Source organism: Psammomys obesus, unplaced genomic scaffold, assembly GCF_907164565.1.
Source record: "Psammomys obesus unplaced genomic scaffold, mPsaObe1.curated_primary_1811, whole genome shotgun sequence".
Classification (NCBI taxonomy): Eukaryota; Metazoa; Chordata; class Mammalia; order Rodentia; family Muridae; genus Psammomys; species Psammomys obesus.
Window position 1 is genome coordinate 37,408,901 of NW_026592118.1, and position 20,718 is coordinate 37,429,618.

A 20,718-nucleotide genomic window follows, 5' to 3' on the forward strand; every position below is an offset into this window, starting at 1 on the left:
AAACATCGCTGTAAGTACTATTCAAAACAGTTTGTAATATTTTACAAACATTTGAGAATCTTAAGAACTTAAGTTAAAAAAAAAGCATTGGTGAAGAATTATTGTTAACACTTATTATATTATTTTTTTTCTCATCTTTTAATACTGATTCCTTATAGAGTACATTGGAATTTTTTTCTTCTAAATTTACAATAGGGACAATTAGTTCATTTGTATATATTTTATAATTATCTTCTAGAATACACAGCAAGTGTATACTAAATATGTTGTAGAGTGCAGGGAGAGCTCTAGGCAATGCTTCATTTTTAGGCTAATGTTTGTTTTCCTTTATTGGCAAACCAAACATTGGGATTCAACATAGCATCTTTATGCATCTCTACTCAGCCTGCTTCCCCTCCTCCCTCTAGCCATGTCCTTTTCTTCTATTAGTCCCTCTGCTTAGCTTTTACATGTAAGTATATTGCCCTGTGTATTTTCATCTCCCTTACGTTCCTTAAGATTGACTTTAAATTCCAAGGGGAGAAATGAAATAATTGTTGAATTATTACTGTGGTGACCCTCTTTTCCTAACTTCTAGGTGAGTTTTCTTTTGTCATCTATAACTTACTTTCCTGATTTTTACTTTTATGTAAAGCTGCATTAATTTTTTGTTAAAGGTTTTAGCTTAATTTCTTTTGAAAGAAGACACATATCTTCAGAAATATAATAATAAATTCATAAAAAACTGGGCTCTATTATTTTGATCATAAATGTGCTTAAAGCACACCTAAACATTAATGTATGTTTGCTCTATTAAGAAACACTTAGATGTTTTCAAAAATTTGGTTTGGGTTTTCCCATTGAACCATTGTGGCCAGCTTGTTAGGGGATCATTGTAGGACTATTGTTCCCCCATTCTTTGCATTACAGTTCGAACAAAGCCATCTCACTCGATCAGAGGACCCTACACAGCAGTCACTGTTGTTTTCTCATTGTCATGCATTAGAGCATAGTATATGTAGTGAGAAATTGGCACAGAGAGACAGCTTAGTTGCTGTTTTTCTGAGTAAAACCAGAAAACAGAAAATTCCATTTTCTCTGCTTTGCAGAGGGGAGAACCCCATGACACGTGCAGAGAAGTGACAGATTATTGATTCAGTTTCTACCTCAAGGAATTCACTTTTTACTCATTCATAGTTTTATTCACAGAATTCACGTATTTTCTGTATGAGGCCGTTTTCTGAAGCTTAGAATTCATTCTGTCAATGAAATGACGGTCCATTAATACAGGTACCCCTCATTATCAGACTGTTTTACCAGGGCCTTTTCTAATCTGTGATATTTAGCAAAACAAAACCCAAAACAACTTCGAAGTGGTAGTCTATGAAAAAATGTTTGCAGTAACCATGGGGATGATGAGCTATTAGTGCACATTTAGGCTTATAACTTGTTTTTGAGTTTCTAGAGAAGACATCCTACTCCTTGCCTCATTGTAAGATATCAGCCATCTTTCTCTTTTGAACCATCTGCAGGAAATACAGATAGAGGAGGAAGGGCACGTACAATGCAACATTGAGGATCTTTATTACTTCATTAATCCTTGCAACAACATTTCTGTTCCGTTTTGTTTTTGTTACAGTTTTATAAAGGGGAATGTTGTATGTTCAACAGTTGTTGAGTGAAAGCTGAGACTGAAACCCATGATGTTCATTAACTACCAAGATACTGTATAGAATAATCTCACTTTGCTCGGTAGTCATATTTTTCCTGATTTTCTTCACAGCTTTAATTTTAGTTGTTATTCATAAAATGTATGAAAATAATTATTGTGACCTTTAAGGATTTTCAGTGGGTATTGTGGCATATGCCTGTAATCAGAGCCAATGAGAAGTGGAGGCAGGAGGATTAGAAGTTCAAAAGCATCTTGGGTTATATGAGATCTGTCTCTAAAAGCCCCTTCCCCCTAAATATATAAAAATATTTACAATGTGTATTGAAATGATTGTTTCAAGTGTTACCTTTTAGAGTATTGATAGATTTTAAAGTGGTATAAACCAGCAAAATATTAATATGTAATTAAATATACTTAGTGACTGTGACATGGAACATACCTAACTTAAAGATTTTGTTCTTGACTGTGGTTAGATTTATAAATGAAAATATACCAGTGTACCACTTTGTAATGTTAAGAGTTATATATAAATATAACAAGACTTTTTAATCTTGTCTTTTGAGGTGGAGCCTTGCTATTTTACCAAGACTGGTGTCTGTAACTCCCAGGCTCAAGTTATCCTCCTGCCTCATCCTCTCATGTAGCTGGAGCTATAGGAGTATGTCACTGTGCCAGAGTGAGCTATTTTCTTATTAATGTTTATGTCCATAATGCACAAGGTTTAAATTAAAATGGATAGACTTTCTGTTCTTGAAATTTTATCTTTTTATGCTCATCTTCTATTAAAGCTTTCCCCTTTTATATTGATAGTAGCTAGCTGTTGTTATTACCAACACTAGATCTTTCTTGACATAAATGTAAGGAATACATTTTCCTATTTTTCTAGCAACTACTCAAGTTGAATCATTAAAATTTTATTTTTATAGCTACATATGCAGATTATGTGTTCAGGATCTTTGTGAGTAGCTGGGTAACTCTGGACCTTTTACGCTTTGTAGTCCTGAGTTTCCCAGACATCATATGCATACTTGCTTATACATTCTTTAGCTTATTTCCTTCTGTTTTGTATATGTGTGTCTTGTCTTTTCTAGGTAGTAACTTTACTGAAAGTATAGGAACCACATTTTAGACCTTGAAAGTCTATATTGAGAGTGGCAGTTATTTGAGGATTAATTGTTCTTTTCTTTCCAGTTTAAGGGCCATTGTCAAATGCCAAAGCAGACAGAGCTATTTGCATGCCTGTGCCTTCTCCTTCTGCAGAGGGAAGAATCCATGTCACCTGCAGAGGAGTGACAGACCAAAAGGATGTATAAAGGGTTCTTTGACAGTAGTGTAGCACACTTTGGAGCTACTAATAGAATGCCACATAAATTTGAAGTTACAAGAAACAGTGTTTTAAAATGAGAATGGTGTGTATGAAGTTACTTTTTAATTAAAGTGTGATTTTTCTGATGTATTTTAATATTAGGACTCGCTGATTCTTGAGAAGAGTCAAAACTGGAGTTCTCAAAAAATGGACCACATTTTGATTTGCTGTGTTTGTCTTGGAGATAATAGTGAAGATGCAGATGAAATAATTCAATGTGACAATTGTGGCATTACAGTTCATGAAGGTAATTTTGCTTTTTTTTTTTTTTGTTGTTGTTAGAAATAGCTGGTTGAAATCTTGTTCAAAGGAAGTTAAAACTGCTTTCTATTTGTACTCATAAGGTTCTGTTGCACTGTTATGTGATGTGGTGGTTCAGTTCAAAATGTATGGTGAGTTCTTGAAATATGTTTATTTTGTGTATGTATGTGGTATATGCATGTGTGAGCCTCTTGTGCGTCTCTCTGTGTGTATGTACGTTAGCACTTGCATGCATATTTGCCTGTTTTCATGGATGTGTGGAAGACAGAGGCTGATGTCTACCTTAGATTTTGAGGCAGAATTTCTCACTGCACATGACATTTGCTTATTTCAATGAACTGTCTGGCCATTGAGTCCTAGGGACCCTTCTGTTTATGCCCATCATTGGTAGCATTACAGGCATGTACTAACAAGCCCACTTTTTTACATGGATGCAGACACTTGACCCACAGAAATATCTCTTCCATCCTGATTTTATTATATTTTATTTTGTGTGTGTTTGTTTCTCTCTATATGTGTTTCTGTATATGTCTGTGTGTTCTTTAGAGGTAAGTGTTATATTTTTCTTCATGATAGTACCTATTCCTAGTTTTTCTTATTTTTTGCTATGGTTTCTGCTGTCTGCTGACTGCAGTTTTCTTCTTGCACCAGACATAAAGATTAACGATTCATTGGCCTGAAGATGATACTTAAATCTGTAAGACTGTGATATTTATTGAAGAGTATATGTAGCAGGCATTTTAGTACTTAAGCGGATATGAGGAATGCAATAGTGTGGAGATAACTATATACTAAACAGAGGACAAAATGTTTCAAAAAGGGAAAATCTTTAGCTGTCTAATAATATGTTTAGAGTTAGATAAGGACCCAGTTCATGTGTGAAATTACCCAGGCTCAATGGTAGCCTTGAAGAACACCACTAGCAGGTGCTGAATCAGTTTAGGAGACAAACAGTATCACTGATGGGCTAGGGGCTGGTCACTTATCCAGTAAAGCACTTATGGAGCTGAGCACTAGAGTTCAGATTCCTAGCACCCATGTAAAACTCAGGTGGGCGTGGTAGCCTTCCCCTTGTGTCAGCCTTCAGGAGGTGGAAACAGCATCCTATAACAAGCTGACTAGCAAGACTAACATTATCAGTGAGATTTAAGGTCAGTAACAGTGCTTCAATACATAAGGTAGAGAGTGATTGAAGAAGACACCCAAAATCAACATCAGGTTTCCACACACACATGTATACATCCACCCACTCATACACCTGTCCTCATGTACATGCACTGACTGACACACCCATGTATTCCAAACACACAAAAGAAAACACAAAACATACTCGACAGACGTTACATATGTTGCATGATTTAGTATATAAACATGAAATATAGACAAGAACTACACTACTACGCTAGAGGACAACATTTGTAGTCCTACCTCTCTGCCTTATCAGCTGTTAGTGGTTGCAAGGACAGGAGCCAACATATAAAGTCCCCTGGGTGGATTATATCATTGTGCAGATGCAAGGACAAATACAGATGGCTTCAGTTTATCATAAAATTTATATTAGAAAATCAAAATAAGACCTGCTGAGTACCTATCAGTTTTGTTTCTTAGGCAGTGAATAAACGATATCAAAATAGGCGTCATAAATAGGTGGCCAAGGTAAATCATTTTGAATAGTTTAATCCCAGTTCTTTAGAATATGCAAGCTTGCATATTTAGTAATTATGTGCCCCATGTTATTGATTTTTGTCCTCTACTGTTTTGTTTAATGCAAGTATTCTTTTATTTTGTTTGTCTCTATATGATACATGTAGGCTTCCTGTGTTTTATTTTGCAGGATTTTTATAGCAGAATTCAAAATCCTCAAATAGGGAAAACAAAAACCAATTATAACAGAATTTAGCATTGGATTTAGGTAACTTGACAGACATTGATGATCTTGATCCTAGAGAGTTCAAGGAAGGAAAAGTAAAATATGTGACTAGATGTAAATTTTATGATAAACTTTTATATAAAGAGATGCAAGGAGATATGACTGTAGCTGATAAGGTTATGAAATTAAGGGAGGGTTTGTCCTATAATTTAGTTACCATATTAAGCTATCAATTTTTATATAACAATTAGCCCCAAACATGGTAGCGTAAAACAACAGACCTTTGTAACTTACATCATTTTAGTGAGTAAGAATCTCAAATTGAATATTTTAATCCTGGCTCTTCAGAATCTTTGGGTGGTTTTGGTGTAGGATCTTTGAAATTGCAGGTAAAAGCTGTTGGCCCAGGTTGCAGACATTCTAGAACTGGTGCCAGAGGCTTTGCTCTAAACTTAAATATGGTAAGTCTTAATTGTTTGGTGTCTGTCGGGCAGATCCACACTGTTTTCCACTTACATATGTTACCTCAATATTGATTTCAGAGTAGTTGATTAAAGAGCAGAAGACTTAGAGATGATTATATGAGTGATCAAAGACAGGAGAGATGGCGATGACTATATGAAAGAGCTAATATATATATATATATATATATATATATATATATATATATATATATATATATATATATATATATATTTCGACCTAATTTGGTACATATATAGTATGTATCTGCTGTGTTACATTGTTCATATAAACCAAAGCTAGTCAGATGTAGGAGGGGCCATTCCAAGAGTGTGACTAGTAGACACTATTGATCATGGAAGGCTGTCAAAAGGCAGCCAAATGCAGAGTCTATTGCATGTTTTGTGATGATAGGAAGGACCCAAGGAGACAGGAGAATTGATAATTGATTATGTAGGAAAGGTAGGGGTGTGAGGGTTTTGTGTACAAGGTTAGAGGGGTAAGCTCCGACTTCATGTAGAGATGGAGCAGATGAGAGTAGGGGGAACTATCGGGGAAAGAGAATATATGGTTATAGATGTAAATTGTTAGATGGGTGATTGCAGCACTTGAAAATTGTTGAGTATTTCTTATTTTGTTAGTAAAATAGGTAGTAGCAAAGGTGATAGAGGGCACAGAGAGGGCTTGAGATTTAGGAGAAAGAGAATGGTATATGTAAATTTTATATCTGGATGTGATTTGTGTCATAGAGATTTGTGTGTTGGAAGTTTGGTCCCCAGTGTTGTACTATTGATGTTGTTGAACCTCTGAGAGGATACAATTCATCCTGAGGGTGGTGAAAACATAATAGCAGGAATCGAAAGCAGCTAGTCACATGGTATTAGTGGTCAGGAAACATAGAACAATGAATGTTGCTTAGCTTCTTTTTTCCTTTTTATCAAGTCTAGGACTCCCCTCATGGAATGTTGGCATCTGCATTTGGGGTGGGTCTTCCTGCCTTGGTTATTTTGACCTAACCTAGATACCTAACCTCAGAGACATTCTCAGAGATATGTGTCTGTGGATACTCTAAATCCCTTCAAGCTGGCAAGAGTAACCATCACTGGGGTTTAACCTTTACTAATGGATTAATGCTGTCATGCTATGGGGAATCAGATCTTATGGGATTATATTGCTTACAAAAAGAAGGGGTTGTTGTTCAGCCTTGACTCTCAGCAGTTTCTTGCACATGTACCCCTTTAGTTCTTTATCATGTGGTGTCAGAGGCTATGACTCCAGTGCCATGCTATTTTGACTCTCTAGCCACCTATCTGAATCATGAGCTAGCTTTTCATGTTGTACATTTTTCAGTGCTGAGTAGTTTGTTGCAGAAACACTAACTGTACAAAGACTGTGACTTTTATTCCCATCTAGGTGTAGTTCAGATTCTCCAAAGCAGATCTAGAGAATGGGAACAATGGAACCTGCAACATTACTGCCTGTGTTTGTCGTGGTGGCCAATAATGATGGTGTGGTGGGTGCTTGTGTCTGTGAATGTTATTGCTGATGTATGGTGCAGAGATAACCTTTGCTGTTAGTGTTAGAGACTTCTGTTGTGTTGAGGACATGGACTCAATTTGCTTATCCCTATTTCATTGTCACACTGAGGGTAATTTCCATTTCATAGGATTTATTTATTATAATTTATTTATTTTGTATCCTAGCTGTAGCCCTTTCCCTGTCTCCTCCCATTTCCACGCTGCTTCTTTCTTCTCCCCCTGTGTCCCTCCCCTAGTCCACTGATAGGGGAGGTCCTCCTCCCTTTCTATCTGACCCTAGCCTATCAGGTCTCATCAGGGCTGTCTGCATTGTCTTCCTCTGTGGCATGGTAAGGCTGCACCTCCCAGGGGGAGGTGATCAAAGAGCCAGCCACTAAGTTCATGCCAGAGACAGCTCCTGCTCCCCTTACTAGGGAACTCACTTGGAGACTGAGCTGCCATGTGCTACATCTAAGGAGGGCTTTGATCATCTCCCCCTGGCAAGGTAGCCTAACTAGGCCACAGAAAAAAAAAAAAGGATCCAGACAGTCCTGATGATGCCTGAGAGGCTAGGGCCAGATAGTAGGGAGAAGGACCTCTCCTATCAGTGGACTAGGGGTGGGACATGGGGGGAAGAAAGAGGGAGGGTGAGACTGAGAGGAGTTGAGGAAGGGGGCTACAGCCAGGATACAAGGTGAATAAATTGTAATAAGTAATAATAATAAAGAAAAAAACCTAAGCAACAACAACAGCAAAAGGACAGCTGGACCCAGGCAACTGTCTCCTAACAATAAGTTTTTTCTGGATTATTTATAACTGCTATTATAAATAGGATAATTGAGGTTATAGTTCAAAGAAGCTATTACTAATATATAAGAAAACTATTAATATTTGTACTTGATCTGTCTATATTATTGAAACTTTATTTTACTACTTTTTAAAAAGTAATGATCATCTTATCTTTGAAAACAATAGGTGTGAGTTTCTCTCTCTAAATTGAATGTTAGCGCACTGAAGTAAGGTAATGATGGGTGTGGGTATTTGTATTTCACTGTGTAAATGTACCACAATTTCTGTATCCATTCCTCAGTTGAGGGACATTTGGGTTGTTTCCAGATTCTGGCTATTACGAATAAAGCTGCTGCAAACATAGTTGAGCAAATGTTCTTGTTGTGTACTTGATCATATTTTGGATATATGCCTAGGAGTGGTATACCTGGATCTTGAGGTAGCAGTATTCCTAATTGTCTGAGAAAGTGACTGATTTCCAGAGTGGTTGTACAAGTTTACATTCCCACCAGCAATGGAGGAGGGTTCCCCTTTCTCCACATCCTTTATAGCATGTGTAGAGTTGAGCTTTTGATCTTAGCCATTCTAATGGTTGTAAAGTGAAATCTCAGGGTCGTTTTGATTTGCATTTCCCTGATGGCTAAGGATGTTGAGTATTTCTTTAAGTGTTTCTCTGTCATTCGATATTCCTCTATTGAGAATTCTCTGTTTAGCTCTGTTCCCCATTTTTTAATTGGATTACTTTGTTTGGTTGCTTTTTAACTTCTTTAGTTCTTTATGTAGATATTAGCCCTCTGTCAGATATAGAGTTGGTGAAGATCATTTCCCAGTCTGTAGGCTGTCATTTTGTTCTGATGACAGTGTCCTTTGCTTTACAGAAGCTTTTCAATTTCATTGAGGTCCCATTCATTGATTAGAGCCTGTACTGTTGGTGTTGTGTTCAGGAAGTTGTCTTCTGTGCCAATGAGTTCAAGGCTCTTTCCCAGTTTTTCTTCTAACAGGCTTAGTGTGTCTGGTCTTATGTTGAGGTAGAAATCTGGAAACAACTTAGATGTCCCTCAACCTAAGAATGGATATAGTGACACAACTCCTATAACAAGACCACACCTCTTAATCCTTTCCAAACCATTCCACCAACTGGGATACAGTATTCAAATGATGGAGCCTATGGGGACCATTCTCCTTCAAACTACTCCAGTCTTCTATGTTGCCAGTCTCTAATTTGATATCCTACTTCCTTAGCCTTTCATGTGGTCCTTACCATGGGCATTTACCAACATCCTAGGTGTGTGTCTGTGTGTGTGTGTGTCCCATGTACATGTTTACTTGTTTATTTGTTAATGTGACAGGCAGAATGTCATTTATCCCAGGCTGAGCTAGAACTTGCTGTGTATCTAAGGGTACCCTGAAAGTAATCTTTCTGCCTCCACTCCTGAGTACTGGGATTACAGGCATGTATTGCTACATCCAATTTATGCTGTGTTGTGTATCAAATGGAAGAAGCCCTTTCATGCTATGTAGAAACTTTGTCAATAAGCTATGTACCCAGACTTTTTTAATCTGTTTAAAATCTGGGACTGTTTTCTTAGGGTGAATTCTTTCTTAATAAACTCATTGTTCAGTTGAACCCAAATTTCTGTAGGATATTATGTTAGTCCTGCTGACATCTTTAAGGTTAATTAAAAGATCAAAATGTGATCTGTGTTTTTAGACAGATAGCCTTATTAAAGACAAGTCTACTTTGTAAGGCAGCTTTGAATTTTAGATTCAACCTAAATGTCAAACTGAATCAGGTAGACAAACATGATAATTAAGACAAGTAATAATGCCATGTAGTCCAAAAGAAGGTGTGTGTATAAAGCTGCTTAGTAGGGTTTCATGTATAATTCTTTGTTTTGTTTTGAGACAGTGTTTCTCTGTGTAACAGAGCCCTAGCTGTCCTGGACTCAATTTGTAGACCAGGCTGGCCTCAAACTCACAGCGAAATTCCTGCTGGGATTAAAGGTACTCACCATTGTGCCTAGGCTACGTGTAATGTAATTCTTTTTACTGTCTCATGACAGCACAGGGTTCAACTACTTCTAATCACTTGCCAATGATTACTGGTTGTATTAGTCACTCCATGCCCTGCTGGGACAAGAGCAACATAGGGAAGATAGGTTTATTTTGGCTCACAGTTCAGGTGCGCTGATAGTGAGGAAAATTGTAGTAACAGGATCTTGAGACAACTGGCCATCTTGTATGAAGAGTCAGGAGGCAAAGAATGAGGAGTGCTTGTTACCAACTTGTTCTCTCCTTTTTATTTGGTTCAGGTCTGCAGCCTGTGGAATGTCACTGCCTACTTTAAGGAAGGTTTTCCCAGCTCACTACCTAATTTAGATAGTCCTTTATGCACAGGAGCAGAGTTTGCTTCTAGGGTGATTCAAGATCTTGAATAGGTGGTATCAGTGAGCCCAGTGCACCAACTTATTGAATTAGGATGCTCAAACATTCCTCAGAGCCCATGCCCAGTGATACACCTCCTTCAACAAGGCCATGACTCCTCACCCATCCCAAACAGTTCCACTAACTGTGGATCCAGATTTTAAATATATGAGGCTATGGTGTCCATTTTTATCCAAAATATCACAGACTCTTATCTAGAAAAATCATGTCACTATCTCGAAGTGTTTTCTCTTATATTATATTTCTCTCCTTTTTTTAAAAACTAGGTTTTAGTTCTGAGTCTTGCATTTATGTCTCTGTTTTGTTTTGTTTTTTAGCATAGAAGTAGGAGTCTGATTTCAGTTTCTGTATGTGTATTTGTATCCTCCCTCCCAGCAGCATTTGCTAGAAGTGCTGCTTTTCCTCTAGTGGATGCTATTCAAATGTGTTGTGTAGAAGAGTTCTCTAATCTCTTTCCTCTAGATCTTTGCATCTATTTTTAGACCAGTATCATGTTGTTTACATAATTATGGCCCAATTAGTATATTTTGAAATCAGGTATTATTATGCCTCCAGCTATACTATTTTTACTTAAGGTTACCTTACTTATTTGGGGTATTTTAAATTTCCATATGAAGCTCAAGCTTGTTTTTTGTAGCTTTGTGAAGAACATCATTAGAATTTGATGGGGATTGTACCTGATCTGAAGTTCACTTTGGGTATAACAAGCCATGATATCCACCTCAAAAAAAATCATTACTGGTATATACAAATGCTATTGATTGTTAACTTTTTAAAATTCTGTAGCTTGCTTTTTTATGGAATTTGTTTATTCTAATAGTCATTGTATATATATATAAAAGAACCATATCACCTAAAAACAGGGATAATTTTACTCTCTGCTTTCCTACTTGTTTAACTTTTATTTCTTTTTATTTTTTAGCTAACTATTCTCCCTACAGATTGTAGCACTATGTTGAATAAAAACAGTGAGGTTAGACACTCTTGTCTTATAACTGATCTTAGAGGAAATACTTTCAGTTTTTCCCCATTCAGTGTGATGGTGGCTATGGGTTTGTCATACATAGCCTTTATCATTTTGAGTTTGATCTTTGTATAATTCAGTTTTTGTCACAAAGGGATGCTCATCATTTTCTTTTCTTTTTTTTTTTCTATATTTGTTGGAATGGTTTTGTATTTTTCATTTCTTTATTAAGTTGATTGATGTTTATTTTAATATAATGAGCTATACTTGGGATGAAAACAACTTGATTATGGTATATGAGCTTTATGACGTTATTCAATTTGATTTTTTTTTTTTTTTAATCAGTGTTCAGGTATATTGGGCTACCTCCAACATACACACCTTTCCTTTTTTTTTTTTTTCCTTGTGATAAAGGTTTTAGTATCAAGGTAATTGTGTTCACATAAAATGAGATAGATATCGATCAACAGATAATAGATAATGGCACACATATAAAACGGATGATTATTCAACTCTAAAGAAAAATGAAGTAAATTTGCATTGTAAAGTGTCTTTTATGTTCCTGAAGTAACTGTTGTCTTCGAGACTTACTCCCTCTGTCTGCTAACCTAGCCCTACTCCTGGAAGCTTCTGACCTCTCTACACAATCTAATCTAGACCTAGAATAGTTTCAGCCTCTGAGACTTACTGCTGAATAAGCTCACTCTTTCCTGTTCTTTCTGAACTCTGTCTGGCTGGTTCATTCACTTGAGCTATTCTGGCTCAAACTCCTCTCCAACCTGACTGATTCAGTCTGGCTTTTCTCAGCTTCTCACTGAATTGCACTGCTTTGCCTCAAACTAACTAGCAATCTGTTATAATTTTCTGGATCCTTCTTATTCTTGGGCTCATTCTGTCCTCAGAATTTCTTGTGCAACCTGTCTCTGTAAAGCTCTCCTGTTGCTTCTTTTAAGTAGCCTCTCTTTTCTGTACTCCTGTGAGTTGGGCAAATCCTATTCTGACTTATTCTGTCAAATATTTCTCTGATTCATCACTCTGTCTGCCTGCCTCTCAATTAGACATCACTTTTTTAAAAAAATAAATTAATCTTTTTATTTTTTTGCATTTTTTAATTTTAATTTTCATTAATTACAATTTATTAACTTTGTATCCCCCCTGCAACTCGCTCCTTCCTCCCCTCCCAATCCCACCCTCTCCCATGCCCTTCCTCCATGCCTCTCCCCAAGTCCACTGATAGGGGAGGTCCTCCTCTCCTTCCTTGTGATTCTAGTCTATCAGGTCTTATCAGGAGTGGCTGCATTGTCTTCCTTTGTGGCCTGGTAAGGCTGCTCCCCCCAGAGACAGTCACTGTTCCCATTACTATGGAACCCACTTGGACACTGAACTGCCATGGGCTACATCTGTGCAGGGGTTCTAGGTTATCTCCATGCATGGTCCTTGGTTGGAGTATCAGTCTCAGAAAAGACCTCTGTAGACATCACTTTTAAACTTGGGCGCTTCCTTCTACAAACTAACCTTACCTTCTTTGTTATGATTAAAGGTGTGTACTAAGGGCATAACTGTATTCGAGCTGGATCACACAAACCTAGAAGGTCTTTGGATGTGATCATAGCTGCCATGTTGCTAGATTAAAAATTCTTCTACATTGAAGGAAAATGGATGCACTCAGAATGTAAAATACTAAGCAAGATACCTCATTTCAGAAAAAAACACACATATTTTCACTCATATTTGGATCATAGTCTATAATATATACTTGTATATATGTAAACAAATGTAGGTGTATGTATATAGTAAAATTTAGAAAAAATAGTAAGAAAAGGCAACATTAGGTGATAAGGAAGGGCAGAATGCAGATAAAAGTGCATAATAATTTAATTGATAGTGGAACCAAGTGAAGTTCTATGGCTTTCAAATGATTATTCTGACTACATAGAATTTCCTTGAGATGTATAGAATTTAGATCCAGGAAAGTACTAATAGGAATGGATACATTAATTCACCTGCATGATATTTTTATTTGTGAGTTCATTATGATAAAGCAAAATTTAAAAATAAAGTATTGAAAAACTACAGCAGATTTGGCAGTGTTCTGTCCCTTTGATTTTATAGATTAGTTGGAGAAGCATCGGTGTTATTTCAGAGTATGGTAAAACTTGTCAGTGATACCATCTAGTCCTAGACTTTTCTTTTTTGAGAGACTTTATTATTTGTGTGTGTGTGTAGGTTTGAGAGTGTAGTGTATGTGCATATATGGGTTTGTGTGTATACATGTGTGTTTATGTCAGCTGCACATGTATTTCTCTCTCTCTCTGATTGTGTAGGTTACAATGACTTCTAATCAAGGGCCTCTTTCTTATTGAACCTGGAGCTCACCATTTTAGCTAGGCTGGATGGCCTGCAAGCCCCAGGGACCTTCCTGTCTCTGCCTTTCCAGTATGGGGATTACAGTCCTGCTGTACTTGGATGCTGGAGCTAGTACCCAGGTCCTAATGTTTGCTGAGCATGCACTTACTGTATGAACTGTCTCCCCAGCATTTTGAGGCTTTGTATCACTGCTTTAATTTCATTCTTTGTTGCTGTGCTCAGAACTTTTGTATGTTCTTAGATCAGTTTTGCCATTCAGATGTTTCCAGTTTCTTCTCAGTTTTCTTCATCAGTGTATATATTTTTAAAATAGTCCTTAATAATGGTATGGATTTCTGTATTATCAGATGTAATTTACCCTTCCCCCACCCCAGCCCATGGGTATACACTGTAAACATCACTTCTGTTAATCCTCAATGAAATTCAACATGTCATGTCATTGATCCTTTCTATTGTTCTTTTAGACTTTATTAATTTATTTGTTGTTGTTTGTTTCTACTAATTCAGGCTTTGGTTTCTTTTCTAAAAACTAAAGATAACCATGAGATTATTTTAAATCTTAAAACTTGGTTCTTTTAATTTGTTTGTTTGTTTGTTTTTGGCTTGGGCTCCCCATTCTCCAGACAGGGTTTCTCTGTGTTACCCTGGCTGTTCTGGAACTTCTTTGTAGACCAGGCAGGCCTTGAACTCACTTAGATTGCCTGCCTCTGCCTTCTTGGTGCTGGGATTACAGGAGTGTACCACCGTGCTGGGCTAAACCTTGTTCCTTATTTTCACTTATTTTTTTAAAGTCTGGTTAGCTAGATTTGCTGGATTCACATGTCTTGGTTCTCTGTGTTTCTGGGTTGTTTCAAGGACTTCTAATTTTGTGTTGTGATTTTTTTCAGGTCTACTATTTTTGTTTGTTTCATTTTAATTTGTTGTAGAGGGCCAGCAAGAGAACACAGTTGGTATAGGTGTCTGCTGTAAACCCTGAAATCCTGCGTTTGATCTCTAGGATCTATGTATTTTGTTGTTAAATGTGGGTTTTAAATATAGATTATTGTAGCAATTTTTATGTTTTTGTTTACCCTTTTTTAAATCCCAAGAGATATGACAAATGCTGCTAAATACACGTTGCCAATAAGATTGTCAAGCTTCAAAGATTTAATTTGTGCAAATCTACCAGAAACTATTTCTGCTACATATTTTCCTTAAATATGGTCTGTATAGTTTGTTTTTGAACTTTTTCTTTTTTTGGTTTTTCAAGACGGTTTCTCTGTGTATCTCTGGCTGTCCTGGAACTCGCTCTGTATGCCAGGATGGCCTAAACTCAGATCTCTTGTCTCTGCCTCCCAAGTGTTGGGATAAAGGTGTGTGCTACCACTGACCGGCTTGATAAACATTTTTGCATTTGAAATAGTTAGCATACATGATTACATATTTTAAAATCTAACATTTTCCCAAATGAAAGAATAGTTTTTTTTTTTTTTTAATACTCATGTTTTGTATGAAAGAAAAGAAATATTTAAAAATTATCTGGTCATTAATTGTATTGAATTAGAGTTGATATAAAGTGCCAGGATTTTGGTTTAGAGCTCAGTAAATACTAAGATTATGGGAGAAAAATATGGTGACGTGGCAGGTCAAATGGCAAATGCCTCTGTGAAGGTTATGATACAGCGTGGTTTTTGGGGACAGTGAAGCTGAGGAAAACTCTCCCTCACTTAGTGGCTGTCCTTTGAGTGGGAGAGGACCAGTGTTCTAGATTACAGAGGAAGACTGTCTGGTAACGAAGTTCTGAATCCATTCCCGTGGGCGTTCATACGTATTTTAGAATGATGAAGGTGTTCGCTGTGTGTAGCATACATTTTCAGAACAAAATTGAAACTGCTAAACGTGTGAAATGTTGTGATTTGTTCTGATTTTACTGAACAAAGTTAATAAAATTGATAGGCTTTTCTGACTTTTTCTTGGTAATTTTCTACTTTGAATACAGAGTTCATCTGGTTTGAAATAATTTGCTTTAAAGCAACATTTGGTAAAGAAAGTATATTTTCCTCCCTGTAGTATTGGACTGCTTACTGAGAAAATACGTTGACAATTTTCATTCTTTTCTTTTATGGTTTTTGAGTAGATTTTGGGTAACAGTAACTGTACCAACACAAGAAAATTATATTCTTTAAGTTTATGATAATGTATTACAAAATTGTATTTACATATAAGCAATGAAGATGGTGGTTGCTAACTGAAATTTAATATTAAAGAAATAAGTTTTGATCCCTTTGCTTGTGTGCTAATATAGTCCTTTTAAAACCATTTCTTTGTCATTCTCTTATGACTTTGAGTATATTGAAATGTGCTTTTGTAATACTTTTGAATAGCATAGGGCTATCAATTTTCATTTGAAATTGATTATGTAAGTCATAACTATAGGTGAAAAATAATTTTTGCAAAACTATTTTACTCTAGTTTATATTAGTCTTATAAATCATTGTTTTTCAGAATTTTTCTCCATTTCCTCTTTCTGTTTCTTTTTTGATTTTACAGAAGGGAGTCTAAAACCTAAACCCTATTAATTAAATAACTATTTCTTTTGTGTTTGTTTTTTTTTTTTTAGGTTGTTATGGAGTTGATGGGGAGAGTGACTCTATTATGAGCTCAGCTTCTGAGAACTCCACTGAACCTTGGTTTTGTGACGCCTGTAAATGTGGCGTGTCTCCTAGCTGTGAACTGTGTCCTAATCAGGATGGAATTTTCAAGGAGACCGATGCTGGAAGGTTGGTACCCTCATATTGTGTCCATATGCCTGCTATAGCATGCCAGCTTGGAATTTTCTTTTTTTCCTTTTGTGACTTTTGAGTCACATGCGTTTCTTTCCATCTTTTTAGTATAGAGGATAAATTGGCCATATAGATGGATGAAGGGGAGAAGAAAGACCATCTCTCAAGTACTTGCATTTATTTTTGAACTCTTTATCCCAGTTACTTTTAATAATGAGTCTGTGAAGAAACAAGTGGAAGTTTCTCAAATTATCAGGATAGTGCCCAAGACTCATCTCATTTAAATCATGTATTAGCTCAAGACCACAGTCTGGTGAATAGAGAAATTTTAACCCAGGTCTGTCTCACTTCAGGAGTATGACATACCGTGATTAAAAATGGAGAAACTTAAGAATTATTAAGACTTGTTTAAGAATTATTTATTCTTAAATAAAAATTCTTTTAAGAATTAGTATTTATCAGGTCTCATCAAGGCTGGCTACATCATCTACATCTGTGGCCTAGCAAGGCTGCAGCCCCCCCAGGGGGAAGTGATCACAGAGCTGGCCACTGAGTTTATGTCAGAGACAGCCTTTGTACCCCTTACTAGGGAACCCCGTTGGAAACTGAGCAGTCTATGTATGGGTTTCCTTTGAACAGGGGGTCTAGGTCCTCTCCATGCATGGTTCTTGGTTGGAATATCAGTCTCTACAGAGCCCCCATGGGCCCAGGCTCTGTTGGTCTCTTTGTGGAGTTCCTGTCCCCTCCAGGTCTTTCTATCTCCCTCCTCTTCCATAAGGATTCTGGCACTCTGCCTAAAATTAAATTAAAAAAAAAAAAAAAAGCAAAAATAAGAACAAAACAAAACAAAAATAAAACCAGACATGTAGACAAATGTAACAGAATCCAACACCCAGACATGAATGCTTACAACTTCAGCTATCTAGTATTTGAAAAAGATGCCAAAAGATACACTGAGGAAAAGAAAGCATCTTTAATAATTGATACTGGGAAAAAAAGAAATATTATTTAAAAATTATTAAGATTATGACCTAAAAGTACGTGGAGTTATAAATGAATTCTTAAAGGAAATCTTAGGGATGACATAGATTGAGGAATGCCAAAATTACGGAATTATCTCTTTCCTGACATTGAGGTTTAGACTTTGTCACAGGAACTAGTTGTAGCCAACTGGGTACCAGAAGCCTTTTCTGCTTTATCTGCCAGTCTTCAGATCTTAAAAGTGGCTAGCCAGAGTTTGTGGGAGAGCTATGGCTGTGTTTTGAAGCCTGTTACACGTGCTGTGTTGAGAGGGCAGTGAAAAGTGATCTCAAGGTTGGGCCAGGGTTGTGAGGTAATAGGGACTGAGTGTGTGGCTTTACTGTAGTAAATGTGCCCTCTGTGTCCTGTTGAGAAACTCTTTTCTTCTGCTGTCCTTGATACCTTTGCATTACAGTGCCCTGCCATAGCAATAACAATATCACACTCAATGTAAATGACAAGGACTGAGTCAGTGCTCTCCCTCATTGTGGAGTAATATTAAAGCATAAATGTGAAGCCAAGAGACAATTACACTGATACTTGACACACAAACCTGTGTTTTTGTCACTGTAATCACACTCATGGTCACGACCACAATTGAACCGTTGTCATCATAAAAGTGTTGATTTCATTTTTGTTGGTTTTTCTCTATGAGGCTAGGAATGGTAGACTACAGTGTCAGAAGTTTTCCTAATCTTGTGTATTTCGAAGAATACTCACCTCAATCCTGCCAGTAATAAGACGTTAGAATTTTTAATGTTTACTTTCTGTGTGTGTGTGTGTGTGTGTGTGTGTGTGCGCGCGCGCGCGCGCGCACGCGCGCCTTTCTGAGACAGGATCTCTCTCTATGCCTCCCAAGTGTTGGTATTAAAGGTGTATGCTACCACTGCCCGATTTACTCATTTTTTAAAATTATTATTTGAAAATAAGTGTATATGTTTGTGTCTATGTGGCTATGTGCACATGAATGCAGGTGCCTGGGGAATCCAGAAGAGGGTTTTTAGGTTCACTGAAGCCGGAGTTAGAGGCATTTGAGTTGCCTGATGTGGGTGCTGGAAACCAAACTTGAGTCTTTTTCAAGAGCAACATGTGCTTAAACTGCTGAGCTTTCTCTCTGTCCTCTAGAATGTTTTAAGTAAGAATGCTTAATATTTTGCTGGACATGGTGATAACACATCTTTAATCCTAGTACAGAGGTAGATGGATCTCTGTGAGTTCGAGGCCAGCCTGGTCTACAGAGTGAGATCCAGGACAGGCAGGGTGGTTACATAGAGAAACCCTGTCTTGAAAAAAATCAACAAACCAACCAAAAAAAGAGAAAAGCTTATTATTTTAATAATACCACCAAGAACTACCAAACAACCATTTTTTTTTTAACACTGAAAACATAGGATGTGGTCCACAAATGAAATGTAGACTCAAGGGTAATATAGTCTCCTTTAGTAAAATTATGAAAAATGTTTCTCATTTTTTTCTCAATTGTAGCCAGACCCTTGAGAAATATAGCCGCAGTAGATTGTTTGGATAGCGTAGCATCTTTGGAGGATCTTAGGGAATGTGGTATGCTGAGGGTCCAGATCCCTCATTACCTAAGAAAAGAATGAAGTAAAGTAATAGTAAGTACTTTGCCTTATGGACCAGAACTTGTTCGTGTTGTATAGGTGGCACTATTGGACTATGGTCTACAGCTGTGGGTTTAGTAAGCATTAAGAGTTTGTACTTTTCAAGTATTTTGCCCATGTTTAGATTTTTTTTTAAATTTTGTTTTTATTCTACTATGACTTTAGGCAAATTCCTTAACCTCATTAGTAGTACTATTGAGAAGGTTAAATGACACAACACAGGTAAGACAGTTCCTGGAATATAGTTGGTGGTCAGTAAAAGTCCGTTCATTTCCTCTCAGGCCTGCTGCTATGAGTGCTTTCTCTTGAGCACTGATGTTACTGTCTTAAGGCAGCTGCTGCTGTGTACATGCCACTTCGTAACTTCTAATCTTGAATGTTGAAACTTTGAGTCCTTGGTTGTGGTGAAGTAAGGGCATTTTTAAAAAACAAACAAACAAACAAACAAACAAACAAAAAACCCAGCTTCCCTTTGAGGATGAGAATTCATTTTACTTGGTTAATTTAAAAGTTGTATCGACAAACTGTTTTTGTGTGCTATCATACTCTGTAGAGTAACTTGTCATGTTTTCCAAAAGGAGACAAAAGAAAGTTCTTTAAATATTGAGATTTAATAGGAAATACTTATCTTAGCTACTGTGCATATTATATGTAATATAGGTACCTCTCCATGGGAAGTTGGGAAAAATTCTGTAATAGCCTATCTAAACACCTCTGTTTGTGTTCATAGACTGGTGTAGGCCAGAGTAGAGCTTATGGGTATTTATGTATCTTGCAGCATTCACTGCTACTTTGATTTAAGACTAAGATAGAGAAAAAGCCATAAAAATTGGACAAGTATTTTGATATTCTTATCTTCATGTAGGATGCCCAGGAAGGAAGAGTAGTGTATGGACCAGCTGAGAAAGTGTTGAAATTGATTTATCCCATGAGTTTAACTAGACTTTCTTTCCTCTATTGATGTGAGCCATAATTTCAACATGGAAAATGATTTATTCTGTGAAAATGGCAGTGGAATTTTTATTTCATTTCTTAAGTATAATATTTTGCTCCAAGTAATTCTATAATCCCAATTTTATGTAATATATGAAATATATTTCTTTTCCCTTTTTTTCCCCTCTCCTTCCAGTTTAAGTGAAAGTTTATTTAGCAAAGCAAAGCAAGGCATATACCCCAAAGAGAGACTCAGTTGCCATTGTGGAAGGAAGAACAGCCTTTATCTTCCTTGTTTGCCACCTCTGTAGGCTGTCCTTTGTATATTTTAAATGCAATATGGCTCTCATTCATTGTTTTTTTTTTCCTCTTCAATAAGCATTATGATATAATGGAACAGTGGTTCCCAACCTTCCTAATGCTGTGACCCCTTAATACAGTTTCTCATGTGGTGACCCCATATATAAAATTATTTCCAATGCCACTTCTAACTATAATTTTGCTACTGTTATGAATTATAATGTAAATCCCTTCTGTGATAAGGTTGTTCGACCCCAGAGGGGTCAAAACCCACGAGTTGAGAGCTATTCTAGTATAAAGAAGGGAACATTGGATTCCTTAAACCTCACTGCTTTCGTATAGACTGGCTCTATTTGAAATCCTCAGTCCTCTGAAAGTTCTTGATTTGC

At 36.8% G+C, this 20,718-nt stretch overlaps 1 protein-coding gene across 2 annotated transcripts in view; it reads left to right on the forward strand.

The window, feature by feature from the left end:
* The window catches only part of Phf14 (PHD finger protein 14), a 147,134-nt gene that overhangs the window by 11,747 nt on the left and 114,669 nt on the right, over window positions 1–20,718 (forward strand). For both annotated transcript variants that reach the window (XM_055612742.1, XM_055612743.1), the window contains exons 4-5: window positions 3,120–3,264; window positions 16,292–16,451. In XM_055612742.1, coding sequence (XP_055468717.1) covers window positions 3,120–3,264; window positions 16,292–16,451 — 305 coding nt within the window. The remainder of the gene's footprint in view (window positions 1–3,119; window positions 3,265–16,291; window positions 16,452–20,718) is intronic.